At 41.1% G+C, this 22,910-nt stretch overlaps 1 protein-coding gene across 27 annotated transcripts in view; it reads left to right on the top strand.

Annotated features, from left to right (window-relative positions):
* LOC100084433 (sarcolemma associated protein) overlaps positions 1-15,163 on the top strand; it is a 139,378-nt gene extending 124,215 nt beyond the window's left edge. For 8 of the 27 annotated variants that reach the window (XM_039910116.1, XM_029050630.2, XM_039910115.1 and 5 more), the window contains 8 exons: positions 1,833-1,955; positions 2,583-2,657; positions 4,031-4,351; positions 5,142-5,259; positions 5,536-5,707; positions 7,665-7,799; positions 11,769-11,858; positions 13,408-15,163. In XM_039910116.1, the coding sequence (XP_039766050.1) occupies positions 1,833-1,955; positions 2,583-2,657; positions 4,031-4,351; positions 5,142-5,259; positions 5,536-5,707; positions 7,665-7,799; positions 11,769-11,852 (1,028 nt within the window). In that variant the 3' untranslated portion in view covers positions 11,853-11,858; positions 13,408-15,163. The remainder of the gene's footprint in view (positions 1-1,832; positions 1,956-2,582; positions 2,658-4,030; positions 4,352-5,141; positions 5,260-5,535; positions 5,708-7,664; positions 7,800-11,768; positions 11,859-13,407) is intronic. The other 19 variants (XM_029050616.2, XM_029050631.2, XM_029050629.2 and 16 more) reach the window with 3 other exon arrangements.
* The last annotated feature ends 7,747 nt before the right edge of the window (positions 15,164-22,910 follow it).

Genomic DNA, 22,910 nt, shown 5'->3' with positions numbered 1-22,910 from the left:
AATTGACCCATATATAGATCTAATTCATTTTAGAAAGGTTGTGCAGCTTTCAAGATTTACATAGAATAATAAGATTGGGGTTACAGTAGTTTGATCACAGACAGTTATTTCCTGAAGAAGTCAGGAGGTGGTCATTGTTCTTTATGTAGTTACAGTGTTGCTGGAATAAAGTACTACTTTTTCTGGTTTTTTTCCAAAAAAGTATTCATTCAAAGTAGCTAATCTAATTTTTTAAAAATAAAATGAGACAAGATAGAATCTTGAAAGATGGCTATGCCACCCCACATACCTTTTAATCTGTATTCTTAAAAGATGTATTCGTTAGGCAAGTTGCCAATACAGTAAAGTGTTTATTTTCAACAACAATAAGAATAGAAATATGCATGTCTTTAAAATGTTGCATTCAGGAGACACATAGCTTAATAGGTATTATGAGAATCATAATCTGGGATATGCTATTGAAATTAGGATATGTTAAAATCCACATTGGTTGTTTTAGGATGCACTTCAAAAATCATCATGAGCTTTTTTTTTTTTTAAATAAGCGAATCCCGGTAATTGATTTGGAGTATGGTGTAACTGCCTCATTGAAATAAACAAAAGACAGCTCCACCAAGAGAGTTGATTTAAGAAAGCATAACTCATGTATAGTCAAGTGTATATATTTTTGTTCCATCTGTTGTAGTTTAACTCACGTTACCCTGGGAGTAGTATATTTTTTATCATTTTGGAGTTTTTTCAAGCCTGAAGAACAATTACACCTATCAGTAGTTTCCAGATTCCTCTACCAGTTAATTTTGATGTGCAAAGTTCATGGAACTTGTTTTGGTTTTTTTTTTTTTTTAGTCTCAACTCTTCTATCATGCTTTGTAGTTTTAACTTTTCCATATCTAACCTCTCATCTCCCCATCCTGTTCTCATTCCCTCCTGCCACCCACCTGGGCACTTAGCTCTGTACCCCTGAGCACTTGGATACTCACCCCAGGCCCATAGCACTTAAGTAGACATCCTTATACTCTACTTTAATTTCCCTTATCTGTAATGTATTTTAATGTCCATCTCCCCTGTAGACTGTAAGCTACTTGAAGGCAGGGATCATGGCCCCCAACTCTATTGTAGTCTCATCTCCAGTAATGTTTTACTTTAAAACTATATTTGCATGGCATAATAATTATAATAATAAAAATAGTAGTGGGAAGTGCTTACTATGTGGCAAACACAGTACTGAGTTCTGGGGTAGATACAATCTACATGGGGCTCACAGTCTAAAGGGGCCAGGGGGGTGGCGGTGGGGGGGGCAGCTGTTTAATCACTATTTTACAGATGAGGAAACTTAAGATAAAGAAAAGTTCAAAAGTGACTCGCTCAAGCTGACACAGCAAGCAAGTGGTGGAGCTGGGATTTAGACCCCAAGTCTCCTGACTTCCATTTCTGTGCTCTTTCCACTAGGCCATGTTCCTTCTGGCAACTCAGTAGGTGAATTAATAAAAATAAAAATCTGTCTAAAGCACTTAATTTTTTTAAAAATAACCTCTCACTGGTGTTTCATAAACAGAAATTCCTAGAGATGTATAAATTTTTTCATTGTGCCATCTTTAGTACTCTTGATTTTATTTGTCTTCTATTCCATAATAGAACAGGAGAATTTAATCTTTTCATATCTAAAATTTATATTAAAATTAATATCTATTTATGACTAACTTGCTATTAACATAGTGGGAAGAACTACTTGAGCACTGCATGATTAAACCTACAAGGTTGCTTCTCTCTAGTAGTAGAGATTAAGGTGTTACACTAACATTTGCTTTTAAAAAAAAAAATGTTTTTATCAGATGAATTACAGGGTGCGCAGTCAGAAACTGAGACAAAACAAGAAATTCAGCATCTGCACAAGGAGTTGATTGAAGCTCAAGAGCTAGCTAGAGCAAGTAAACAAAAATGCTTTGAACTTCAAGGTGAGACCAAGATCAATTTAACTCTCCAGCTGACAGTATTAAGAGGTGATTAAAAAAAAAAATAAACTCAGGCTTGTCAATAAGCCTTCAAGTTTTAACTTTAAAAGACTAGGTCTGGTCACATAATTAGTCTTTCTACAGCACCAACTCTGTGCATAAAGTAAGACATGAACAATTCCCATGATAAATACAGAATGCATTAATCAGGAGGTAGAGGGGATGTTTTAGGGTATGACATCATTCAGTTTAACTTGGAAATACCATTCCCCTTTCTTCATACCTTTCTTGGGCAACTACCAACAGTGAATTATTTCCTTTCACCACTTTAATCCATAAGAATGCCAAAGCGAGCAGAAACCTTTCTGAGGTCTGAATCCTAGAAAACTTCATTGCTCACAATTTAATTTTAGTATTTGCCCTTTAAACATTTGGCTACATTTTGTGCTATTAAAATCCTTAAACAGCTTACCTAACAACTGGCACTGATTAAAATCACCTAACATTCATCTCTTTCAGTAAATTTTTTGGAAGGCATTTCACCTACCTAGTTTGCAACTGGTGACCTCAATCTGAATCTTTTTTGGTTGTAACAATTTAATCTAGGGATGCTTTTGGTTTCACTTGTAGCGCTTTTGGAAGAAGAAAGAAAAGCCTACCGAAAACAGGTTGAGGACTCCACCAAGCAGATACATGTTCTTCAAGGTATGTTTTTCAATCTGTCAGTCATTTGTTGAGTGCTTACTCTATGCAGAGTACCATGCTGCTTCCTGTTCATATTCCTCGAGCAGGTTGTTTACACCTGCCCCATCTCCCTCCTTGGCTGTCTGCACAGTGCAGCTTTTGCCCCCTTCACTACATTGAGATTTCTCTCTCCAAGGCCAAGGTCCCAAGTGACCCCTTCTTGCCAGATATAACCAACTGTACTATATCCCAATCTTCCTTGACCTCTCAGCTGTCTTTTACATTCTGGACCACCCCCTTCTCTTAAAATCATTATTTAAATCTTGGTTTTTCTGACCCAGTCGTCTCTGGCCAATCCTTCTTCATCTCCTTTGGCTCCCTCCACCTCTGCTCCCCAGGTCCTAACTGTGGTTTTCCCTCAAGGCTTAGGTTTGAGTTTCCTTCTCTTCTCTATCTACTCTCCCTCCCTTGGGGAGCTCATCTGCTCCCACAACTTCAACTACCACCTCTACTTGGATGATTCCCAAATCTACCTCACTAGTTCCAAGTTCTCCCCTTCTCCACAGCAGTCTCCCATCTCTCCTCCCTCCAGGACATCTCAACATAGATGGCCTGCCAGCTCCTCAGGCTCGACATCTCCCAAACTCTTCATCTTCCTTCCCAAATCCTCCCCCCTACAACTTTTCCATCACTGTTGACTACCACACACCCTCCTTCCCATTTCTTAAGCCCAGGCATTGTCCTTGATTTCTCTCTGTGTCTGTCTGTCTCTCCCCACCCCCTCTTCCCCCCCCATCTTCAGTATGTCATGAAACCCTGTCAGTTCTTCTTCCACAGCATCTCCAGAATCCCCCTCTTCCTCTCTATCCAAAATGCTGCCAAACTAATTCAGGCATTTGCCATATCCTGACTGGATTACCACATCAGCCTCCTCACAGACTTCTTGCCTTAAAGCCAGTTGTTCAGGACCTTCTTTCCTTAAAGCCAGTTGTTCAGGACTTTCTACATGATGCAAAGAGGAATGGGTTGTTGAGGAATTGGGGTGTCATGTTCAGAATGATGTTTCAGAAAAATAGTCCAGGCAGCACAGTGAAGATGGACTAGACAGGGGAGACACCAGAGGAAGATAGGTCAGCAAGGAGGCTGATGTAATAATTGAGTGCCTGGAATAGGACAGATGCCTAGAGAGAGAGTTTCATTTCTCTTCTTCCTTACAAATCCCATGCCAGCTTTCAGCGAGATATTGGGGAGGGTTTGAAAGCCCACCACTTTGGCTGTGACCCAGCTGTTTAACAGAGACCTGGTTCCCTTTCCCAATTTTTTGTTCTTGGTTAGATTCAAAGGGAAATTCAGTACATTTTTTTCAACTATCTGATTGTTTTCATGCTTTTTAGCCCAACTACAGAAGTTGCATATTGATATCGAGAACCTTCGTGAGGAAAAGGAGAATGAAATAACAAACACACGTGATGAATTAGTCAGTGCTCAAGATGAGATTCTGCTCCTTCAGCAAGTTGCTGAAAAAGCTGCTTCTAAGCGGGACACTGATATTGCTTCACTACAAGAAGAGCTTCAGAAGGTGCGGGCTGAGCTGGAGAAGTGGCGGAAAGCATCTTCAGAGTATGAGAAAGAAATTATTAATCTGCAATCAAGTTTTCAACTTCGATGTCAGCAATGTGAGGCCCAGCAGAAAGAGGAAGCCACAAGGTTGCAAGGCAAGGAATCAATTTTCAGCACTAAGCCAGAGGGCTTGTATAACTTTATGAATGACTGTTAAATTAGACTCTTTTTTTTTTCCCTGAGAGGAGCTTTTTTCTTTGACCAACTTCCTTTATAGTTTATAGCTATGCTTGATGCTTTCCTTATGCCGTGACATAATGAAGCACAAACTCTTTAGTAAAAGCAAGGTAAATTTACAGAAACTCTTATGGTTTTGAGGTCTGAAAAGCATTTATGTAATTTTATAGATCCGGTAGGGATTGCTGTAGAATTTCCTTAAGTTTCACATGTTATCCTCAGGAATAAAACATGTTTTAGTTGATATCACCATAGTTTGTAGGTACATTAGATGTGTTTCATTTCAAAAGTTACTTGTCTGTATGAAAATGCAGACGTTCATTTACCAAAATCAAATGAACAAAATCCCAGAATTTTTGAACAGTCACCTGTGATAGGCATTAATGTCAGTCATGGAGGAAAAGATTCAAGCGCCAAAGTGAAAAAGCATCCCTTACTCTATCACATTTCTGAAACTCCTTGAAATAAAGACCCCATCCCAAAGTATGAAAATGACCATATTTGTAAATGCAGTTCTTAGAAGTGTAGCTGTACACATGATGATGATGATGGTATTTGTTAAGCGCTTACTATGTGCCAAGCACTGTTCTAATAAGGATGAACTAATGTACTTTCAAAGGTCTTTCAAATGTTTCCTTTCCTCCATTGCCTTGGAGGTTGTACTCAATGACCTAGCTGACTGAATAATGTTACACAATGTCTTTGAAGGTGAACTGGAACAATTGAGAAAGAAATGGAATAAACTGGAAGTTGAATGTCTTTCTTTGAAAAAGGAGAACACTTCGCTTTCATCGGAACTGCAGCAGCAAGAAAGGGAATTGCACAGGTAGGCATTAATGAAATGAAAGATTGCAAGAGAATGTTTTTTCTCACTTTTGCATCTTACATTTAATGATTTTTCTTTGCTGCTCAAAGTTTACTTTTTACTGGAATGCTCACATAGATGAAAAGGCTATGATAGAATTGGTTAGTTAATATGGGATGAAAATGGACTCTGGTGGTGTCTAGCTGAAAAATTTCAAAATAAGCAACTGAAGTTTTTAGAAGTGACTGATTCCAAACTGTTTCATTAAATGTAACAACTGCCTTTTTGGTGTTGCAGCTCTCAGAAGCAGAGTTTAGAGCTAACCAGTGATTTAAATGTCCTTGCAAGGACCAAAAAAGAACTCGAGAATCAGATGGGATCCTTGAAAGAACAGCATCAGCGGGATTCAGCTGATTTAAAAACCCTGTTGAATAAGGCTGAGAATCAAGCAAAGGATTATCAGAAAGAGGTAAAGGGAAATGACATTATGAACTTGATGGACTTTATGCCAGAGGCAAAATTACAGTATATTATATGTTCGTTCAAAAGGTCTCTGGTATTTTCAATTCCTGTGGTTCTGTCTTCTGCCTAGTTTAGATCATTTGTAAACCTTATTCAAACCTATTATACGAATTTTGAGAAATCTAAATTTCTCTGGAAATTCTTGCACACTATCGTAATTGGCTTGAAGCTGCTTTAATTTGCATGAGAAGCCTTTCTGCGTCAGATCACTCAGGTCTTCATAACAGCTCTTAAGAGTAGCAGTTTCAACACATTTGAAAGATATTTGAGACGAATGATTTCAGAATATCTGGTAGGTTGGTGTTATTCTTTGTCCACATATTTCTTTCCTGTAAAGTGCCATAAACTTGGAAATTATTACTGTCTTATTTTTCATATTTATTTCCACAAATACTATACTGTCTTTTGTATTCGTACAAATATATTTGTTTTGTGATATGCCCATTCTTGTATCCTGTCTGTGTATATGTGAATTGGGAAAGGGCTGGTTTACTTTCTTTTGGCCACATCTCTTTCTTTTGTAATTTTTGCTTACAAAATCTCTCACTTCTTGTAATGACTTGAAACACATCCAGTAGGGAGATGATATGGTAACTCTAGGTTTGTTCATTTGAGGTTTTCGTGCATATGTAATCCTTGCAAATGATCTGGTGCTCCATTTTACTGACTTACATGCCCATAGTATCTTCTGTCATAGTATCTTGTATGCTATGCACTTAATTGGGTTCTGTGGTCAGGAAGCCTTCAGCCACCTTACTGCAGTCACTGTGGCTGCAGAGATGACTTTTGGACTCAGACCGGTGAAACACCTGAAACTCCGCCCTTCCAGCCACAATACCCTACTACGCTTTTGGTTTGATTTGTGTATTTATCCCTGTCCTTGTCTTTTTTGCTATTTTTTGTGTTCTTACTACTTTAACTTTCCTTAAGTGTCTGTTGTGCGTTCTCTTTCCCCCGTTATACTTAGATTGTGAGCCCCTTGAGGGCCATGAACCATGTGTAGTTTTCACTGTGTGTCCTTTTCCAGTGCCTAGTGCAGTGCTTTGCACACAATAAGTATTTAATAATTACTACTCCTACCATGTGATTTCTAGTAGTTCTGTCAGGTCCCACAAGCCAAATCAGATCCAGATTTGGTTAGCTCTTTAATTTTGAAATGTGTTTACAGACTAAATCAAGGAACTCATGGTGCACGTCTCTCTGGGTCGCTAGGGAATTGATGCCTTGGAACAATGTTAGTAGATATGACGGGGCTGAAATGTGATATCAAAGCTATTGAAGACTCTTTGTTGCCTCCTTTTTTGCGTTTTATTGATTTGGCACCTTTTGTTTAAACATCTTAAAACTCTTTAGAATATTTGGGGCAAGGGTGTTATTTAATATTTGGGGCAAGGGCGTTATTTTCCGTACTCACATGGATAAACTTGAGATAACTGACTTTCACCCAGATGACCAAAGTAACATGTATTAGTTGCTTGTTCTGGTATAGAACTCAGGATATGCTTTAGTTCTTGCTACTTAATTAGGCTGTGGACTCCATCTCATTTGTCTTTACTCTTGACTGAAAATTGGTATCAGTAATTTCCTTTTCCTTTGTAACTGATGAAGATAAAGTCAGGGTGCTTAGTCCAAAAATGAAACTGGATTTAAAGAAAGTGATAATAAACACTGGCTTCTCTTTAATTAAAAAAAAAAAAATAGTACGGGGCTGAAAAACTGGTTGCACAGAGTAAAAAGTCAGCATCATTCAATACTTGTAGTTGGGATAGTGCATTGATTCTCCTCTTCCTAGAAGGCTTCGCTTTGCCAATACAGGTTCGTAAAGGGTGATGAAGCCATCAGACTGGTAAGGTAATCACCCATTTTAATCTGGGTCTGCACACTGTTCTTTTCTTTGTCTTTAGTATGAAAAGACAGAGACTGTACTCTCGGAACTGAAATTGAAATTTGAAGTGACTGAGCAAGAGAAACAGTCAATCACTGATGAACTCAAACAATGTAAAGATAACCTGAAGCTGCTACAAGAGAAAGGAAACAATGTAAGTCTTTATAAACTTGGTGAGGATGATGACATGTTGATAATACCTTTTATATGTGTAGAGGTCTGTAATTCCAATAGCCAAACCTTTTGCTACTAAATTTCAGGAGCAAAAATTTTAACTTTGTTTACAAGAGACCAGAAGTGGATTGGGGGGCAGTGTGATGAGGTAAAACCTTATCTGAAGGAAATGGAAATCTATCTTGGGAGCAGTCACAAGTGGGGAAGTTTTTGCCTTCTGAACCTCACCACCCTCTAGTTCCCAGTTCTGATTTTTCTATTCAGGTAGCCTCTCCCCAACTGCTTATTGAGTGCTTATTGTGTGCAGATTAGTACGTGAGAGAGTACAGTAGGATTACTAGACATGATCCCTGCCCTCAGTAAGCTTGGAATCTAGGGCAGGGAAGAAAGGGGAGACATTAAGATCAGTTAAAGCTATGAGAAGTAATAGAATCTGAAGATAGATATGTATGTTATGGGGGTGGCAAATACCCTATTACTTAAGTGGTATTTGCAGGGGCGGGAACGGGGAGAATAGGATGGGGAGATGAGGGATTAATCAGGGAAAGCCTCCTGGAGGAGATGTAATTTCAGAAGAGCTTTGAAGGTGGAGAGAGCAGTGATCTGCCAGATATGAAAGCCACATGGCCTAGTGGAAAGTGCCCAGTCCTGGGAGTCAGAGAACCTAGGTTCCCATCCCAGCTCTGCCACTTGTCTCATGTGTGACCTTGGGCAAGTCACTTAACTTTCAATACCTCAGTTTCCTCATCTGTAAAATGAGGATTGAATCTCAATCCTTCCTGTTTAGACATGAGCCCCATGTGGGACAGGGACTGCGTGCAACCTGATGATCTCCTATCTACCCCAGCGCGTATTATGGTGCTTGCCAGATAGCACTTAATAATTACCATAATAATATGAAAGGGGAGGGAGGGCATGAGCAAGAGCGATAGTGGGAGAGATGGGAACACGGCACAGAGAGTAGATCGACTTGAGCGCAATGAAGCATGCAATCTGGGGTGTAGGGAAGAGTGTGTAACTAGAAGGGAGAGAGATTATTGAATGCCTTAATGCCGAGTGTTGGCAGTTCCCGCCCAGGGAGGAGAGAAAGGGGTAACCATAGAAGGTTTTTAAGGAATGAGAAGACAGGTGCAGAACAATGCTTTTAGAAAAATGATCCGGGCAGCATCCAGAGATGCATCCAAAGACATCCTGGAGTCAGGAGGAAATGTGAGATTGCAGTGGAAGAGAGAGGTCAGGACAAACGGTGTAGATTTGGGAGTCATCTGTGTAGAGGTTCAGTTGAAGCTGTGGGAAGGGATGAGCTCCGCAAAGGAGTGTAAATAGAGAAGGGACCCAGAACAGAGCCTTGAAGGACACCTGCAATTAGGGAGTGGGAGACAGAGGAAGAGACTGAGAAGGAATGGCCAGAGAGGAAGGGGAGGACCAGAAGAGGACAGGGTCAGATAAAACTAGGTTAGGTAGTGTTTCCGGGAGAAGAAAGTGGTCCTTCGTGCCAAAGGCTGCCAAGAGGTTGAGGAGTATTAGGATGGAGTAGAGTCAGTGAATTCGGTGAGGGTGTTGCCATTGATGACTTTGGAGAGCGTGGTCTCAGTGGAGTGGAGGGGTGGGGAGGGAGGGCGGGGCAGAAACTGCATAATTGAGGAGCTGGAGGTAGTAGGTGTACTCAGCCCAATCCAGGAGTTTGGTTAGGAGTGGGTGGAGGGAGATGGGGTGATACCTAGATGGTGCAATGGGGACCAAAGAAGGTTAACCTTCTTCTGTTCCAAGATAGAGGAAAAGGGGCCACTGTAGAGTGTTTATTCTAGTTGAAGGCAATGCGCAGGTTCATGCCATTTATGAATGCAAACTCAAACCGTAACCTCCATTTTCTAGTAATTATCTATATCCCAATACATCACCATCATTTATATAACAAAGGAAGACCATTTTTTGGTCTTTGCTCCATCGAGTATATATTATAAAAAATTTGGAAAATCTTTGGAGAGTTTCCTCTCCTTGTGAAAGTTAGGGTATAAATTGAAATTATTGATATGTTTCAGACTTTTGCTTCCTTGTGAAGATAGTTGTCTAAAGAAAACAACTCCAGTCATACTGAGTGTTCTTTTGTGTGTTTGATGATCGTTAGCTGTGAAACTAAACCGATGATTGTTTAGTGTGATCGATTTTTCAAGCATTAGTATCTTCGAGCATTCAAGTCTTCTGTCACTGCTTTGGGCACTCCAGTGGTTATTTCCAACACGCTTCTTGTAGAAGATGGCTTGATTTGTGGCATCAGTTCCAAGAGAGCAACACTGCATGGATGTGCAGTTGTGTAAAGTGCACATAGTTGTCTTTGAAATAACATCACCAAAGAACTTTCATTTGGCATGTAATCATGATTTGCTGGGTAGAGGCCTCTGCCCAGTGTCATTTATGTCAAGCTGTATCTGTAACTTTTACTGCTGAGTAATGGTTACGTTGTTTTCTCAATTTATTAAATCCGAAGCTCTCTTCTCCAATAAATACATGTTTCAGCCTTCTTGTTTCCATAACATTCACTCGTATTTCTCTGGTTATGGAAAGTCCACTTAATTTGAACAAAATGACCCTCAAAAGCCATCTAGCATGATCAGAATGCATTCCACCTATCATATAAATGACTTGGAATGATAATACCGCCATTAGCATTTCCAATTTTCAGAAAGCATTTTTACGTTGATTTGGCAATTGCATAAAATCAGGGCAAGAGAAAGCTGTATATTTCCACTGGATGATAAACTAATGTAATCCTTCCTACTGAAATTCACTTGATGATCACCCCACCAATCCAGATTTTCAGTGTATCTGTAACTCTTTGACCATGGACCTGGAAGTGGCACCGCAGAAGCACATCTGTGCCCGAGTCACCTCGAGTGGCTCAAGGCACCCTAATGGCGATGCAAGCCGACCCACTGGTCTTCCCTGATGCAGGCCTGCAGGGCACTTTGCAGAACCATGAGCCCCAAAAGCGAATTGGAAGTGGCACCCCAGGAGATCCTGGAACCTACACCAATGACCCTGCCTCTTGTGGAGGTGACCAGGGCAGGGGAAAGTGCTGGAGCAGTAGCTCTACTGGCAGTGGGGTTCTAGGAACTCCATATGACCGAGGGGACTAGAAGTGGCCTGAGAGACCAATAAACGGAAAAAAAAACTCACTAAAATTTTAGAAAATTTAAAAAGATGCAAGGAAGTCCTCAGATTGACAAATTACACCCAATCCTAAATGGTCCTAATCTATATGATTATACTGTCATTATTTTCCAATTTTCCTAGAAAGGAGCTTGTTCTTCATTGTGTGCTAATTTGAGGGATTACAATTTAACAGGCCATCATGTGGAAAGGCACCAGACTCTGCTGTCCTCAGCAACCTTTAGGAGAGAAATTCATTTCTAGCATCTGACCCTACCCCAAAAACAGTCCTCTTGCTATAGAAACAATATTGCCCTTTGCTGGGCCCTTGGGGTTTGATAGAGGTGTCATTTAATCTGTGGAAAGAAGAGACCTTGGAAAAGAGGTTTGGCTGGTAACTAAGGCATCAACCGTAGGACAAATAATACATGGCAAAGCCAGTAATTTTTTAGCCGATGGCATCTTGGGCCCAGGAATTCTTTCACATAACAAAGAGCTGGCTTTCATAGAGAACAGCAAGTGAATGTAATTCTTATCCCAGCTTTGTTCTGAAATGTTACATTCCACTGAGTGACAAAGGGCACTCACTTGACTTCATTACCAGAGCCATGTCTGTGTAAATAGAGTGGTATTCTCACTTGGTGTGCCACATTCTACCGTTCTGGGTTAGATGTCTTCTTTAATACATTGGGAGTAAAGCACAATTTATCTCTAACTTAGTTTTTCCCCATTTAAATCATTTTATCTGATTTGATTTTAATAGCACAAAATGATTTTTAATATCCCTTCCCTTCTTTAGCCTTCCATAGTACAACCCGTCCCAGCCGTATTCATCGGCCTAATCCTGGCTTTCCTGTTTTGGTGTTACGGTCCATTGTGGTAGAGAAAGGTACAACACTACTGTTGCGTCGATGTCTGTTCGTCCCTGTCACCTGTTTGTGCCATTTTTGTAAAATAGTGCATGGTGAAACAGTCACAAGTATTTCGTTACCTGAAGCAAACCCTTCATTTAATACGCAGTATACTGCTTACTAGCAATGAGCTGAACAATCAACTAATCAAGTAACTTTTTTTTTGTCTGTTTCCTCTGTGGTCATGCTAACCGTGAATTAATTCCAACCTAACCAGTTTTGAATGTGCATCTTTTAACTTGGTCTTTGCTTTTAGCAAACCGGAGCAAACTTTGTGAAATGCTGCAATGTCCCTCTCCAAAAGATAATTAAATATTTAGATTTGAACAAGAAATGAAGAGTTTGCCTCTCTGAATTTAAACAGCTTCTTTTTTTTTCCTACTTCCCCCCCCTTCAAACAATATAGGAATTCTTGGTTTTAACACTTTTTCACTTTTCACTGTGGCTGTGAAGATGATGAAAAAGAACGAGATCAGAAAAATGGATGGTTGGTTCATAATTCCATGCCTAACCTTGCACTGCTTCGCCACCCAAATCCCAGAATGTCCTTAACCATATATTTCTGATCCCTGACTTCCAATATTGCACAATTATATTAAAAAACCCATTTATAGGATGAGTTCTGTTAAAAGCCCAAGGAGTTTCCAACTAGTGCAGATCTACCCAAGACAAAAGTTGATCTTCACCGTTGACTTCTGGATTGCATGCACAAGAATGCACCAAAAAATATCAGGAAGGTTGTTTCGTGGGAGGTCAGTTAATCTTGTTTTCAAGATGCTACCTGAACAGTATAAGGTGGGCATCAGCATAATTGGCATTTTCCACCAAATTTGAAATTGCTAGGGTTTTAGGGGGCTGGAGGGGAGTCGGGGCGGTGTTGGGGGAAGAGGAAGGTGGAGGGGGGTATATGTGGTTTAACTAAGTCTCCAGGCAATAGGTCAACTGTTAGGTCATTGTTTTCTCACCCTCCACACCTTCCTCCCCTCTCCCTCATACAGACCTGCCCCTAAACTGATTATGGATCTCCACCTGAAATCAAGAAAAGCAAAGAAAGATATTTTGTCTGAAGATGTCACTTGTATGCAGGCATTTCTGAGCATGCCATCCCAGATCATATGCATTGAAATCTCTTAGTATAAAAAGTGAGAAGGCAGACCAAGCTTTGAGAGATTCAATAGGGGTTTTGTGTTTTTTTTTTTACTAGGTATCAACTGTAATCAAGTTGAAAATTGATAAAGACTTTCTTGAGGATATGCAGTCTTGTTCCCTGAAAATCTTCTTACTAGTCAAATGGCTTTGTGTGTGTTTGCGCGTGTGTGTGTCTGTGTGTATGTATGTGGGTGTGTATTTGTTGGTTTTAACATGTCCAAAGTCAAGATCTTTCCATTATTAGAGCTAACAGTGAAGGTTTGCTGTGAATTTCCGATGAATACTCAGGACTCCCTGGAACCAAGGGAATCACTGTTTGCTATCTAATGGGTGGCGGAGGAAGAATGTGGTAATGACTTTTGCTTTCTTTCCACACAGAAACACTGGCCTTGGATGCCTATGTTGGCAGCTCTGGTGGCTGTGACAGCGATAGTGCTGTACCCAGGCTTAACTAGAACTTCATCATGAGAACCTGTTTTGAATCCGTACACCGTCCTCCCTTTAGAAGCTGGCAACACACCAACACTGGGGAAAAAATCCATTTTCTTCCTTTTTACCTCTTGCAACGTATCAGCAGTAGGGTTGTTGCTTGAAATTGTATAAAATATATCTGTCTATAAAGAGGGAATAAAATTGTGACTTTATTCTAGTGTAAGCAATAATTTGCTTGCAATTTTTCATGTAATTTTTGAATTAGTCTCTTGGAGTTCTAAATACTCTGGAGGCCTAAAGTAGGTTTCTTGGTACCAAATTATTTATAACATTTAGGTTTGTGTCTATTTAACTCTAGATTCTGATTGCCAGATAAAAATCATTTTTCTAATTGGTTTCCTACCCAAATAAAACACATACCAACCAAGGCATATCAATTTGAAATGATAGAAACTTTTTTTATTTTTTTTAATTTTTATTTCATTTTAATTTTTCTTTTTTTTTTTTGGAAAAAAAGCATTTACTCCATTTGTACTTCCTACATAAATCACTGAGGTATTGGGAACAAGATTTAGAGACAACTCCTATTTACATGCTTTTTAAAGAAAAAAGGGTCCCTGGACAAGGTTCTGGGTAATGGACACATTTGTGCAGCCTCAACAACATGACTTGGAAACACAGATGGAGTCAGCCTCGAGGAGTTTTAGGGAGAGTGGGTGCATATGGACTGAAGTATTTCTGGGAGCAAAAAACTTGATCATTTCACAACTACGCTTCAGTGATATAAACTCTGTTGATTTCAGTAAGAATGAAGTTTATTAAAATTTGTATATTTAACGTGACAGTTGCTTTAAAAGTCAAATGCTTTCTCATACTTTAGGAAGCTTGACTTTTACTTATCTATTCTTTCTGACGTGGTTAATTGGAGGATGCATACTTTAGAGAAACTTTTATTGGATTCATTTTGGAAGCTTTGGAGGCATTGTAGAGCTCACAGTCCTGAATCAAATTCTAATTTTGTAAAATTAATTAGCTCATGGAAAATGCTATTTGAGGACTCTTAGTCTTGATTTTTCAACAAAACCCAGGATCTTCTGGTTTAATCCCGAAGTACCACATTAGGTAAATTCTGTGCCACTCAACAGTTCTGCAAGTAAGCTTCATTGTGATTCATATTGTCAAGTTGAAGTTATTCGGTTAAAGGAAACCAAAAGGAAAATCGCAGCAAGCATTCAATTGGCTTGAACACTTTATGGCAATCGGACAGGTCTAGCCTAGACGTTTAGCATATAATTTGCCTTGTGAGGTTTCAAGGGTCATTGTTTATCCTTTAAAGGTTATATTTTAAGCTATTTGGGATTTGCTAATGGGAGGATCAGTAGATTTGTGGACTAATTATTCCACCAGCTACTTATAGAAAACAATATTGAGATATAGTTCATGTCGTCATTTTTTAGTTGCAGGAAGCCACCCAACCACAAATGCTCATATGCCAGTGGTACCCAGTACCTCTTGTATATAGGTTATTGCAAATATTGTTCTGAAATGCTTAACTTCAGAATTACATTTTTTAAAAATAAATTGTTTTAAATCTATTTTGTAAAGATATAAAAATACAATAGAATTTCTGGAGTACAAATTAAACTATTTGCACTAACACACACGATGTGCATGATTTAATAAAATAACTTTACTCTCCCTGCGCATGCTTGAGTTGTCTCTCATTTGATTCTAGGACAGAGGCCCTTTGGACCTTTGTATAACTTAAATAAGACAGTGTACTCGGCATTGATCTGTTTGTGGTTCTCTTTCAGATTCATAAAAACTTACCTTGAATTTACGAACTATCCTTAACTTATTGCTCTCCCTCTCACCACATCAGAATTGGTTTTTAAAAGTATGAGATCTGTTGCCTTCATGAATCTCTAAAAGTCTAGTGCCAGAATTGAATTGTTTAAACTCAAGGGCAATCTATTAATGGTTCTCAATTTTCTCAGGAATGTATTCCAAGCTTTCAGAAGAAACAGTGCTGGTAGACTAGATGTAGCAAAACTCAGAAAGAATTTGCCTGGAAAAAGGAGGAAAAAGTAGAACAAAGTTTATATCAAGAACAAGAATCCTGAATAAATTTTCAAGGTAATGGCCACAAATCAGCAGCATCATTTGATCACTTGTTGTATGGAGAGTTCTGTCCCATGCACTTGTAAATGTGCAGTCTTCTACATATTTTGGAAAGTTGCCCGTTCACTATGTGCTCGGACAAATTTTGAAATATATCACTAAATTTTGCATGGTTACTCCTGAGAAAAAGGAATGGGAGTTTTGGTCCATAGTTTTTTAAAAAATTAATATTTATATATATAGATATACAGATATAGATATAATTATATGTGTTTAAAAACTTAAATTTTTGAAACCCCTTTAAATTGTAATGCCACAAAAAAAAGACAGTTGGCTGAACTCTTCCTCCCCCCAGGCCATAGCAAGAGAAGCACCATGGTGTAGTGGATAGACCACGGGCCTGGGAGTCAGAAGGTGGTGGGTTCTAATCCCGGCTCCACCACTTATCTGCTATGTGACCTTGGGCAAGTCTTTTCACTTCCTCTGTGCTTCAGTTCCTTCATCTGTAAAATGGGGGTTGAGACTGAGCCCCATGTGGAATGGGGATTACATCCCACCCAATTTGCTTGTATCCATCCCAGCACTTAGAACACACAGCTTAGCAGACAGCATTTAACGAATACCACAATTATTAAGAGAAGATCTAGAGCTGCTGGGAGTATTGAACGGTAATATCAGAACAATTTTAATGAAAGACATGATGGCTGTATAACTCATGAGAGTATTGAAGAGACACAGTCACATTGGAACAATCAGTGCATTGAGGATCCTAAAGAGGCATTACCAACTAATTGGAGGTTAAAAGCAGTTTGCTGAACTGTACTTGAAGAAACAGGACTTTGATGTACTCCAGAAAGAGTGAAAGAAAGAAAAGCCTCACAAATTGTCAGTTGTGTGACCTTGGACAAATGAACAAAATGTATCCACATTGTGATACTGTAACCTGCAGGTGCTGTTGAAAAGGAAGGTGAGTTTGCCATCCCTCCCCACTCCTGAGGCATTATAATCTTTAATGTCTGAAGAAACAGATCAAAGCATTTTGGGGGAACAATTGGAGAATACAACTCCCTCCATCTGACAGTTTTGGCAACTACTGATGAAGTGCATAGGCATGGTGTCATGCCAACATTTTAAAATGCAGGGATCCATCTATCGTGGTGCCGGAGCTTTGCTTCCATTTCCAAGCAGAGCACAAATTCCTTCAAATTGGTTTCGTGGATGATGACAGCAAGTAAAGTGGATGCAGTAACATTTCTAGTATAAATGAAGGAATTCTAGAGTGGCTGCTGATGTTTTATAATGACAGCTGTTAGGTCAAATATTTGAAGATTGATTTCAAAAAAATGTCCTCAGTATAAAATGGTCTTGTCAACTGGTAGCAGAGGTGACAACTTTTCATTTGCAGCTTGGGAGTGGAGCAATTGATGGAAACGGGGAAAAAAATGAAGAAAAGGAGAGTGAGGGAGAGAGGAAAGAAAATCAGAAAGTGAAAGGAAAGGGTACTCACAGGTGCTTCATGTCATTTTGGGGGTCTGCCTGGATATTTTCCAGGAAAGGGGCAGGAGATGGTGTTCTGGGGCCGCAGCTGTAGAGTTGTTGCCCAGGGGTAGCGGGGTTGATGCGGCCAAGTGGGTTGCCCACCCCAGATGGCTTGGTAATGGAAAGACCACAGGCTTGGGAGTCAGAAGACATGGGTTCTAATCCTGGCTCCACCACTTGTCTGATGTGTGACCTTGGGCAAGCTGCTTAACTTCTCTGTGTCTGTTACCTCATCTGTAAAATGGGGGTTAAAATGGTTAGCCTTTCCCCCCCGTCCATGGGACCTGATTCCCTTGTATCTACCCTAGTGCTTAGAACAGTGCTCAGCACATAGTAAGCACTTAACTACCATAAGTAGTATTATGCTGGGCCCACATGACACAATGGCCAAAGGTTGCGCTGCTATCTGGACTCCACCTCTGAGTCTTCTTGGGCTGCAGGGGGATATGTGTGTGTGTGTTGTGGAGGGGGAGGGGTTAGCTCCAACTGTCCACCCTGTCCAAAAAGCCAATGGACTTGGGTGCCTGTCCCCGGGAGAGTGCCAAATGGAGAATGTGAGAGAAGTCTCTCTATCCTTGAGTATTTGATAGATCATTTTGCCAAAAAGAAATAGCTGCACCGATACACAGATCCTCCAGTGCCTTCCAAACCCCTTCGATTTTTGGCAAGGTGAAGATGGGAATCAGTTCATGAACAGGTAGAGCGATCCAGCAACAGGAATGCAGACAAAACCTGATATTTTTTGGCTTCTTAGAGTTCCCAGACCATAGTTGAGAGTAACTAGTAAAAGCAAATGACCCTTGAGAAAATTACCTCTTTTTGCCACAAAATGCTGTGCCTCTAATTCTTCTAAAGATGTATTTGAGTGTTGAACAATCTACCAAAAATGTTTTGTCAGTGTTTGCAGTATTTCTAAAATACAAAAACAGAAGGTAAACTGTTTTGCTAACCTTCCTTGTTTAAAATGAATTGACTGGATTTTTTTTAGTTTGGTGGGAATGAGTTTCCTGTTAATTATGGTTTTTGTTAAGTGCTTACTATGTGCCAAGCACTGTACTAAGTGCTGGGGTGGAAACAAGCAAATTGGGTTGGATACACTGCCTTTTCCACATTCATTCAATCGTATTTATTGAGCACTTCCTGTGTGCAGAGCACTGTACCAAGCACTTGGAAAGTACAATTCGGCAACAGATAGAGACAATCCCTACCCAACAACGGGCTCACAGTCTTATCCCCATTTTACAGGTGAGGTAACTGGGGCACAGAGAAGTGAAGTGACTTGTCCAAGGTCACACAGCAGACACGTAGCAGAGCTGCGATTAGAACCTATGTCCTGACTCCCAGGCCAGTACTCTATCCATTAGGCCATGCTGTTTCTTGAGATTGGAAATTTGCATGGAAATGAGTGTGCACTCATGTAGTTTCATTCATATACATTAATGTTCATCTACTTTGCCTAAGTTTAAAACGCTCCAAATGTGATGCTGAGGATACGTATGTTTATAGTGTACTACCCACGTCATTACCACAGTAAATGAGTAGAAGCTTACCTTTTATTAGAGAAATTCTTGAAAAGGAATGAGGCTATCTGGGAATTCTTTGGTTCATGGGCAAAAAGGAGCAACCAAAACCACTTGGGAAGCAGCGTGGCTCAAGTGGAAAGAGCCTGGGCTTCGGAGTCAGAGGTCATGAGTTAGACTCCCCGGCTCTGCCACTTGTCAGCTGTGTGACTGTGGGTGAGTCACTTCACTTCTCTGTGCCTCAGTTACCTCATCTGTAAAATGGGGATTAACTGTGAGCCTCACGTGGGACAACCTGATGACCCTGTATCTACCCCGGTGCTTAGAACAGTGCTCTGCACATAGTAAGCGCTTAACAAATACCAATTTAATATTGAAGACTTCTGTTTTTCTAAAAACAGTAGTAACTGATTGCAAAGGACTGGGAAAAGAATGCATGGGTGAGAACTGGACATGGTTCCTGGCTTCCAAGGGACCCCTAATCTAAGATAAAGCAGGGAGCATTGGTGTTGGACACACAAGGAAAGATTAAATAATAAACATGTTTGTGGCATTTAAGCACTTCCTACATGTGAAGCACTGGACTAAGCATATGAGTAGATTCAAGGTCACTGTATCCCTCATAGGGCTCACAGTCTAAGTAGGAGGGAGAACAGGTATTGAATCCCCATTTTGCAGATGAGGGAACGGAGGCCCAGAGAAGCTAAATGACTTGCCCAAGGTCACAGAGCGGAAAGGGGGCAGAGGTGGGGTTGCAACCCAGGTTCTCTGACTTCTAAGCCCATGCCCTAGCTACTACAGTAAAAGCACAAAACCCAGATCAAAGATGAGAGCACCAAAGGGTGTGGTGAGAGCAACAGAAGGTTGAGTCTAAAGGAGGAGTTTCATGCTCCTCTCTGCTCTCCACTCTGGTGGTGCTGGGTAGCATATCCCACATTTCCCCCCTCCCTCAACACCAATATCCCAAAATTTGGGAAGCACTATGCTGCCGCTTTGTCTCACCCTGGAACAATCAATCAATCAGTGGTATTTACTGAGTACTTACTATAAGCAGAGGACTGTACTAAGCGCTTGGGAGAGAAATGACATGGCATAATAGAGTATGAGCCTGGGAGTCAGAAGGTCATGGGTTCTAATTTCTCTCAGCCACTTGCTTGCTGTGTGGCCTTGGGCAAGTCATTTCACCTCTCTGGGCCTCAGTTACCTCATATGTAAAATAGGGATTGAGACTGTGAGCCTCATGCAGGACAGGGACTATCCAACCCAATTTGCTTGTATCCACCCCAGCACTCAGTACAGTGTCTGGCACATATTAAGTGCTTAACAAATTCTATCATCATTATTATTACAATCATGCAGGAGCATCCTGTCTGGGCCATGTCTTCCGGGCTGCCGAGGTCATAGAGAAGCAGCATAGCTCAGTAGAAAGAGCATGGGCTTAGGAGTCAGAGGTTATGAGTTCTAATCCCGCCTCTGCCACTTGTCAGCTATGTGACTGTGGGCAAGTCACTTAACTTATCTGTACCTCAGTTACCTCATCTGTAAAATGGGGATTAAGACTATGAGCCTCGTGTGGGACAACCTGCTTACCCTGTATCTACCCCAGTGCTTAGAACACTGCTCGGCACATAGTAGGTGCTTAACAAATACCAACATTATTATTATTATTCTGGGGGCTCAGGCCACCACATTGGATAATGTCTTAGATCTCCCCCATTGGGTTTGGGGACCATGTCACTTGATGGTTTGGTCCATCCCAAGCACTTAATGCAATGCCCCACACCAAGCGAGTGCTCAATAAATAGTAATACTCTCACCAGGGCGGGGCCTGATGGTTTGGGGAATGGCAGTCTCCAAGAGCCGGGAGCAATTTGTGTTCCTGGCTTCTGCTGCTGCTGCTCTGGAACATGCTTCTCTCTGAAATACTGGTGAGCACTGAATCTTGAGTAGCTAGAGGCTTAGCCTAATCAGTTGTCGAGTTAATGGTATAGAGGTTGGAGATTGACCCCAGAAAATTGACTGTAAGCTCATCATGGGCAGTGACATGTCTTTATTGTTCTATCGTAATAATAATGATGATGATGATGGCATTTAAGTGCTTACTATGTGCCAAGCACCGTTCTAAGCACTGGGTGGGATACAAGGTAATCAGGTTGTCCCACGTGGGGCTCACAGTCTTAATCCCCATTTTACAGATGAGGTAACTGAGGCACAGAGAAATTAAGTGGTTTGCCCAAAGTCACACAGCAGATAAGTAGAGGTGGGATTAGAACCCCTGACCTCTGACTCCCAAGCCCGTGCTCTTTCCACTGAGCCATACTGCTTCTCGTACTCTCCCAAGCACGTAGTACAGTGCTCTGCACACAGTAAGTGCTCAATAAATACAGTTGAATTCATATAAAATGGACTACTTCACTGCTGAATGAGGTTTTCTTTAAATTGAGAACACTTTCCAGTGGCTTTTGAAGTGTAATTTTGGAAAAAATGGTGAGTCTTAAGTCCAATACTATAATGTGGATTTTCACTGGTATTCATAGCTTTCTTCTAAGATTTAAAGCAGTTTGCATGACGTCAGTGGCCTTTTCATTATCCACAGATCATTTTTACCTAAAGAGATATTCAGCTACAAACTAAGGGATAAATTATGGATGTGCTTATCCAGTTATCTCGTGATCAAAAACAATGGGCCTCTTCCAGGGTAGATAGTTGCTTGAGGAAGTGCTGCTGCAACACTGACAGATCCCCCTGGAGATGTTTAAGGAAAGAATAGACAGTCACCTGTTCTGGATGGGTTAGTCATTCACCTGCCTGGAAGCAAGGGACTGACCCCCCCCCCCCCCCAAAAAGCCTCTCCAGATCCCTTCTAGCTCCATACTTTTATGATTTAGAGAAGCAGTGTGGCTTAGTGGCAAGAGCATGGGCTTGGGAGTCAGAGGTTGTGGGTTCTAATCCTGGCTCTGCCACTTATCAGCTGTGTGACTGTGTGACTGCTCTGTGCCTCAATTACCTCATCTGGAAAATGGGGATTAAGACTGTGAGCCCCACGTAGGACAACCTGATTACCTTGTATCTACCCCAGTGCTTAGAACAGTGCTTGGCACATAGTAAGCACTGAACAAATACTATTACTATGATGATGATGATTTAGAATAAATTTAAACCTATTTGGCTCCTGGAATGGTAATTGACAAGAAGCAGCATGGCCTAATGGGAAAAGCTTGATCCTGGGAGTCAGAGGACCTGGGTTTTAATTTCGGCTCTGCCACTTGTCTGTTGTGTGACTTTGGGCAAGTCACTCAACTTCTTGGTGCCTGTTACCTCATCTGTAAAATGGGTATTAAGACTGTGAGCCCCATGCAGTACACAGATTGAGTCCAACCTGATCAGCTTGTACCTATCCCAGTGCTTAATACAGTGTCTGGCATGAAGTACGAGCTTAACAAATACCATTAAAAAAAGACTTAAAAAATGGTGGCCATGCCCAACTGATGGGAGGCCCAAGGAAAATGTGCCTGGAGTGTTCTGGACTTTGGCTCAGAGGGAGCCATTGCCATTTTTTTGATATGGTATTTGTTAAGTACCTACTATGTGTCAAATGCTGTTCTAAGCACTGGGCTAGATACAAATTAATCAGCTTGGGCACAGTCCCTATTCCGCATGGAGCTCACAGTCTAGGTAGGAGGAATGAGGCATTGTGGCTACAGCTTTGGATGGCCAGGTGCAGGAGCTGGGAGTTGATTAGCTCTGACCCAAAACTATTCAGCACAGTTCTTTTCTTCTGTCAGTTCCAGAAAGCACCCTTGACAGTTTGTCAACTCTGCCTAGGTTGGGTCTATGTCTGTTTTGCACAGAAAAATCCCATCTGGGCCTTGGTAGCATCAGCAGTCACCTACAACAAACTTTCCACCAGTGTCTCTTAGAGACCAATTTTGAAGACATAAGAGAAGTGGAATATTCCTGCTCCGGTTATAGCCTGGAAGAAATACAGCCAACTAAACTTTCTATAGAGCATGCGAAGCCATGCTACACAGTTTTATGTCCCCAGTTTGTGGGGGTAGAGAATTCCACCCCCCTACTCGGGCCCGGGGACATTGCGCTCCCCTTCTCGACCCTGGGGACATTGTGCCCCCCTACTCGGGCCTGGGGACATTGTGCTCCCCTGCTCGGCCCTATGGACATTGTGTCCCCTGGGGACATTGTGTCCCCCTGCTCGGGCCCGGGGACATTGTGCTCCCCAACAGCCCCCCCACTCCGCCTGAAGCGGCCATT

The sequence above is a fragment of the Ornithorhynchus anatinus genome, chromosome X1 (genome assembly GCF_004115215.2).
Source record: "Ornithorhynchus anatinus isolate Pmale09 chromosome X1, mOrnAna1.pri.v4, whole genome shotgun sequence".
In the NCBI taxonomy this organism is placed as follows: domain Eukaryota; kingdom Metazoa; phylum Chordata; class Mammalia; order Monotremata; family Ornithorhynchidae; genus Ornithorhynchus; species Ornithorhynchus anatinus.
Note: the sequence above shows the minus strand (reverse complement) of the source record. Positions and strands in the feature narration are given on the sequence as shown.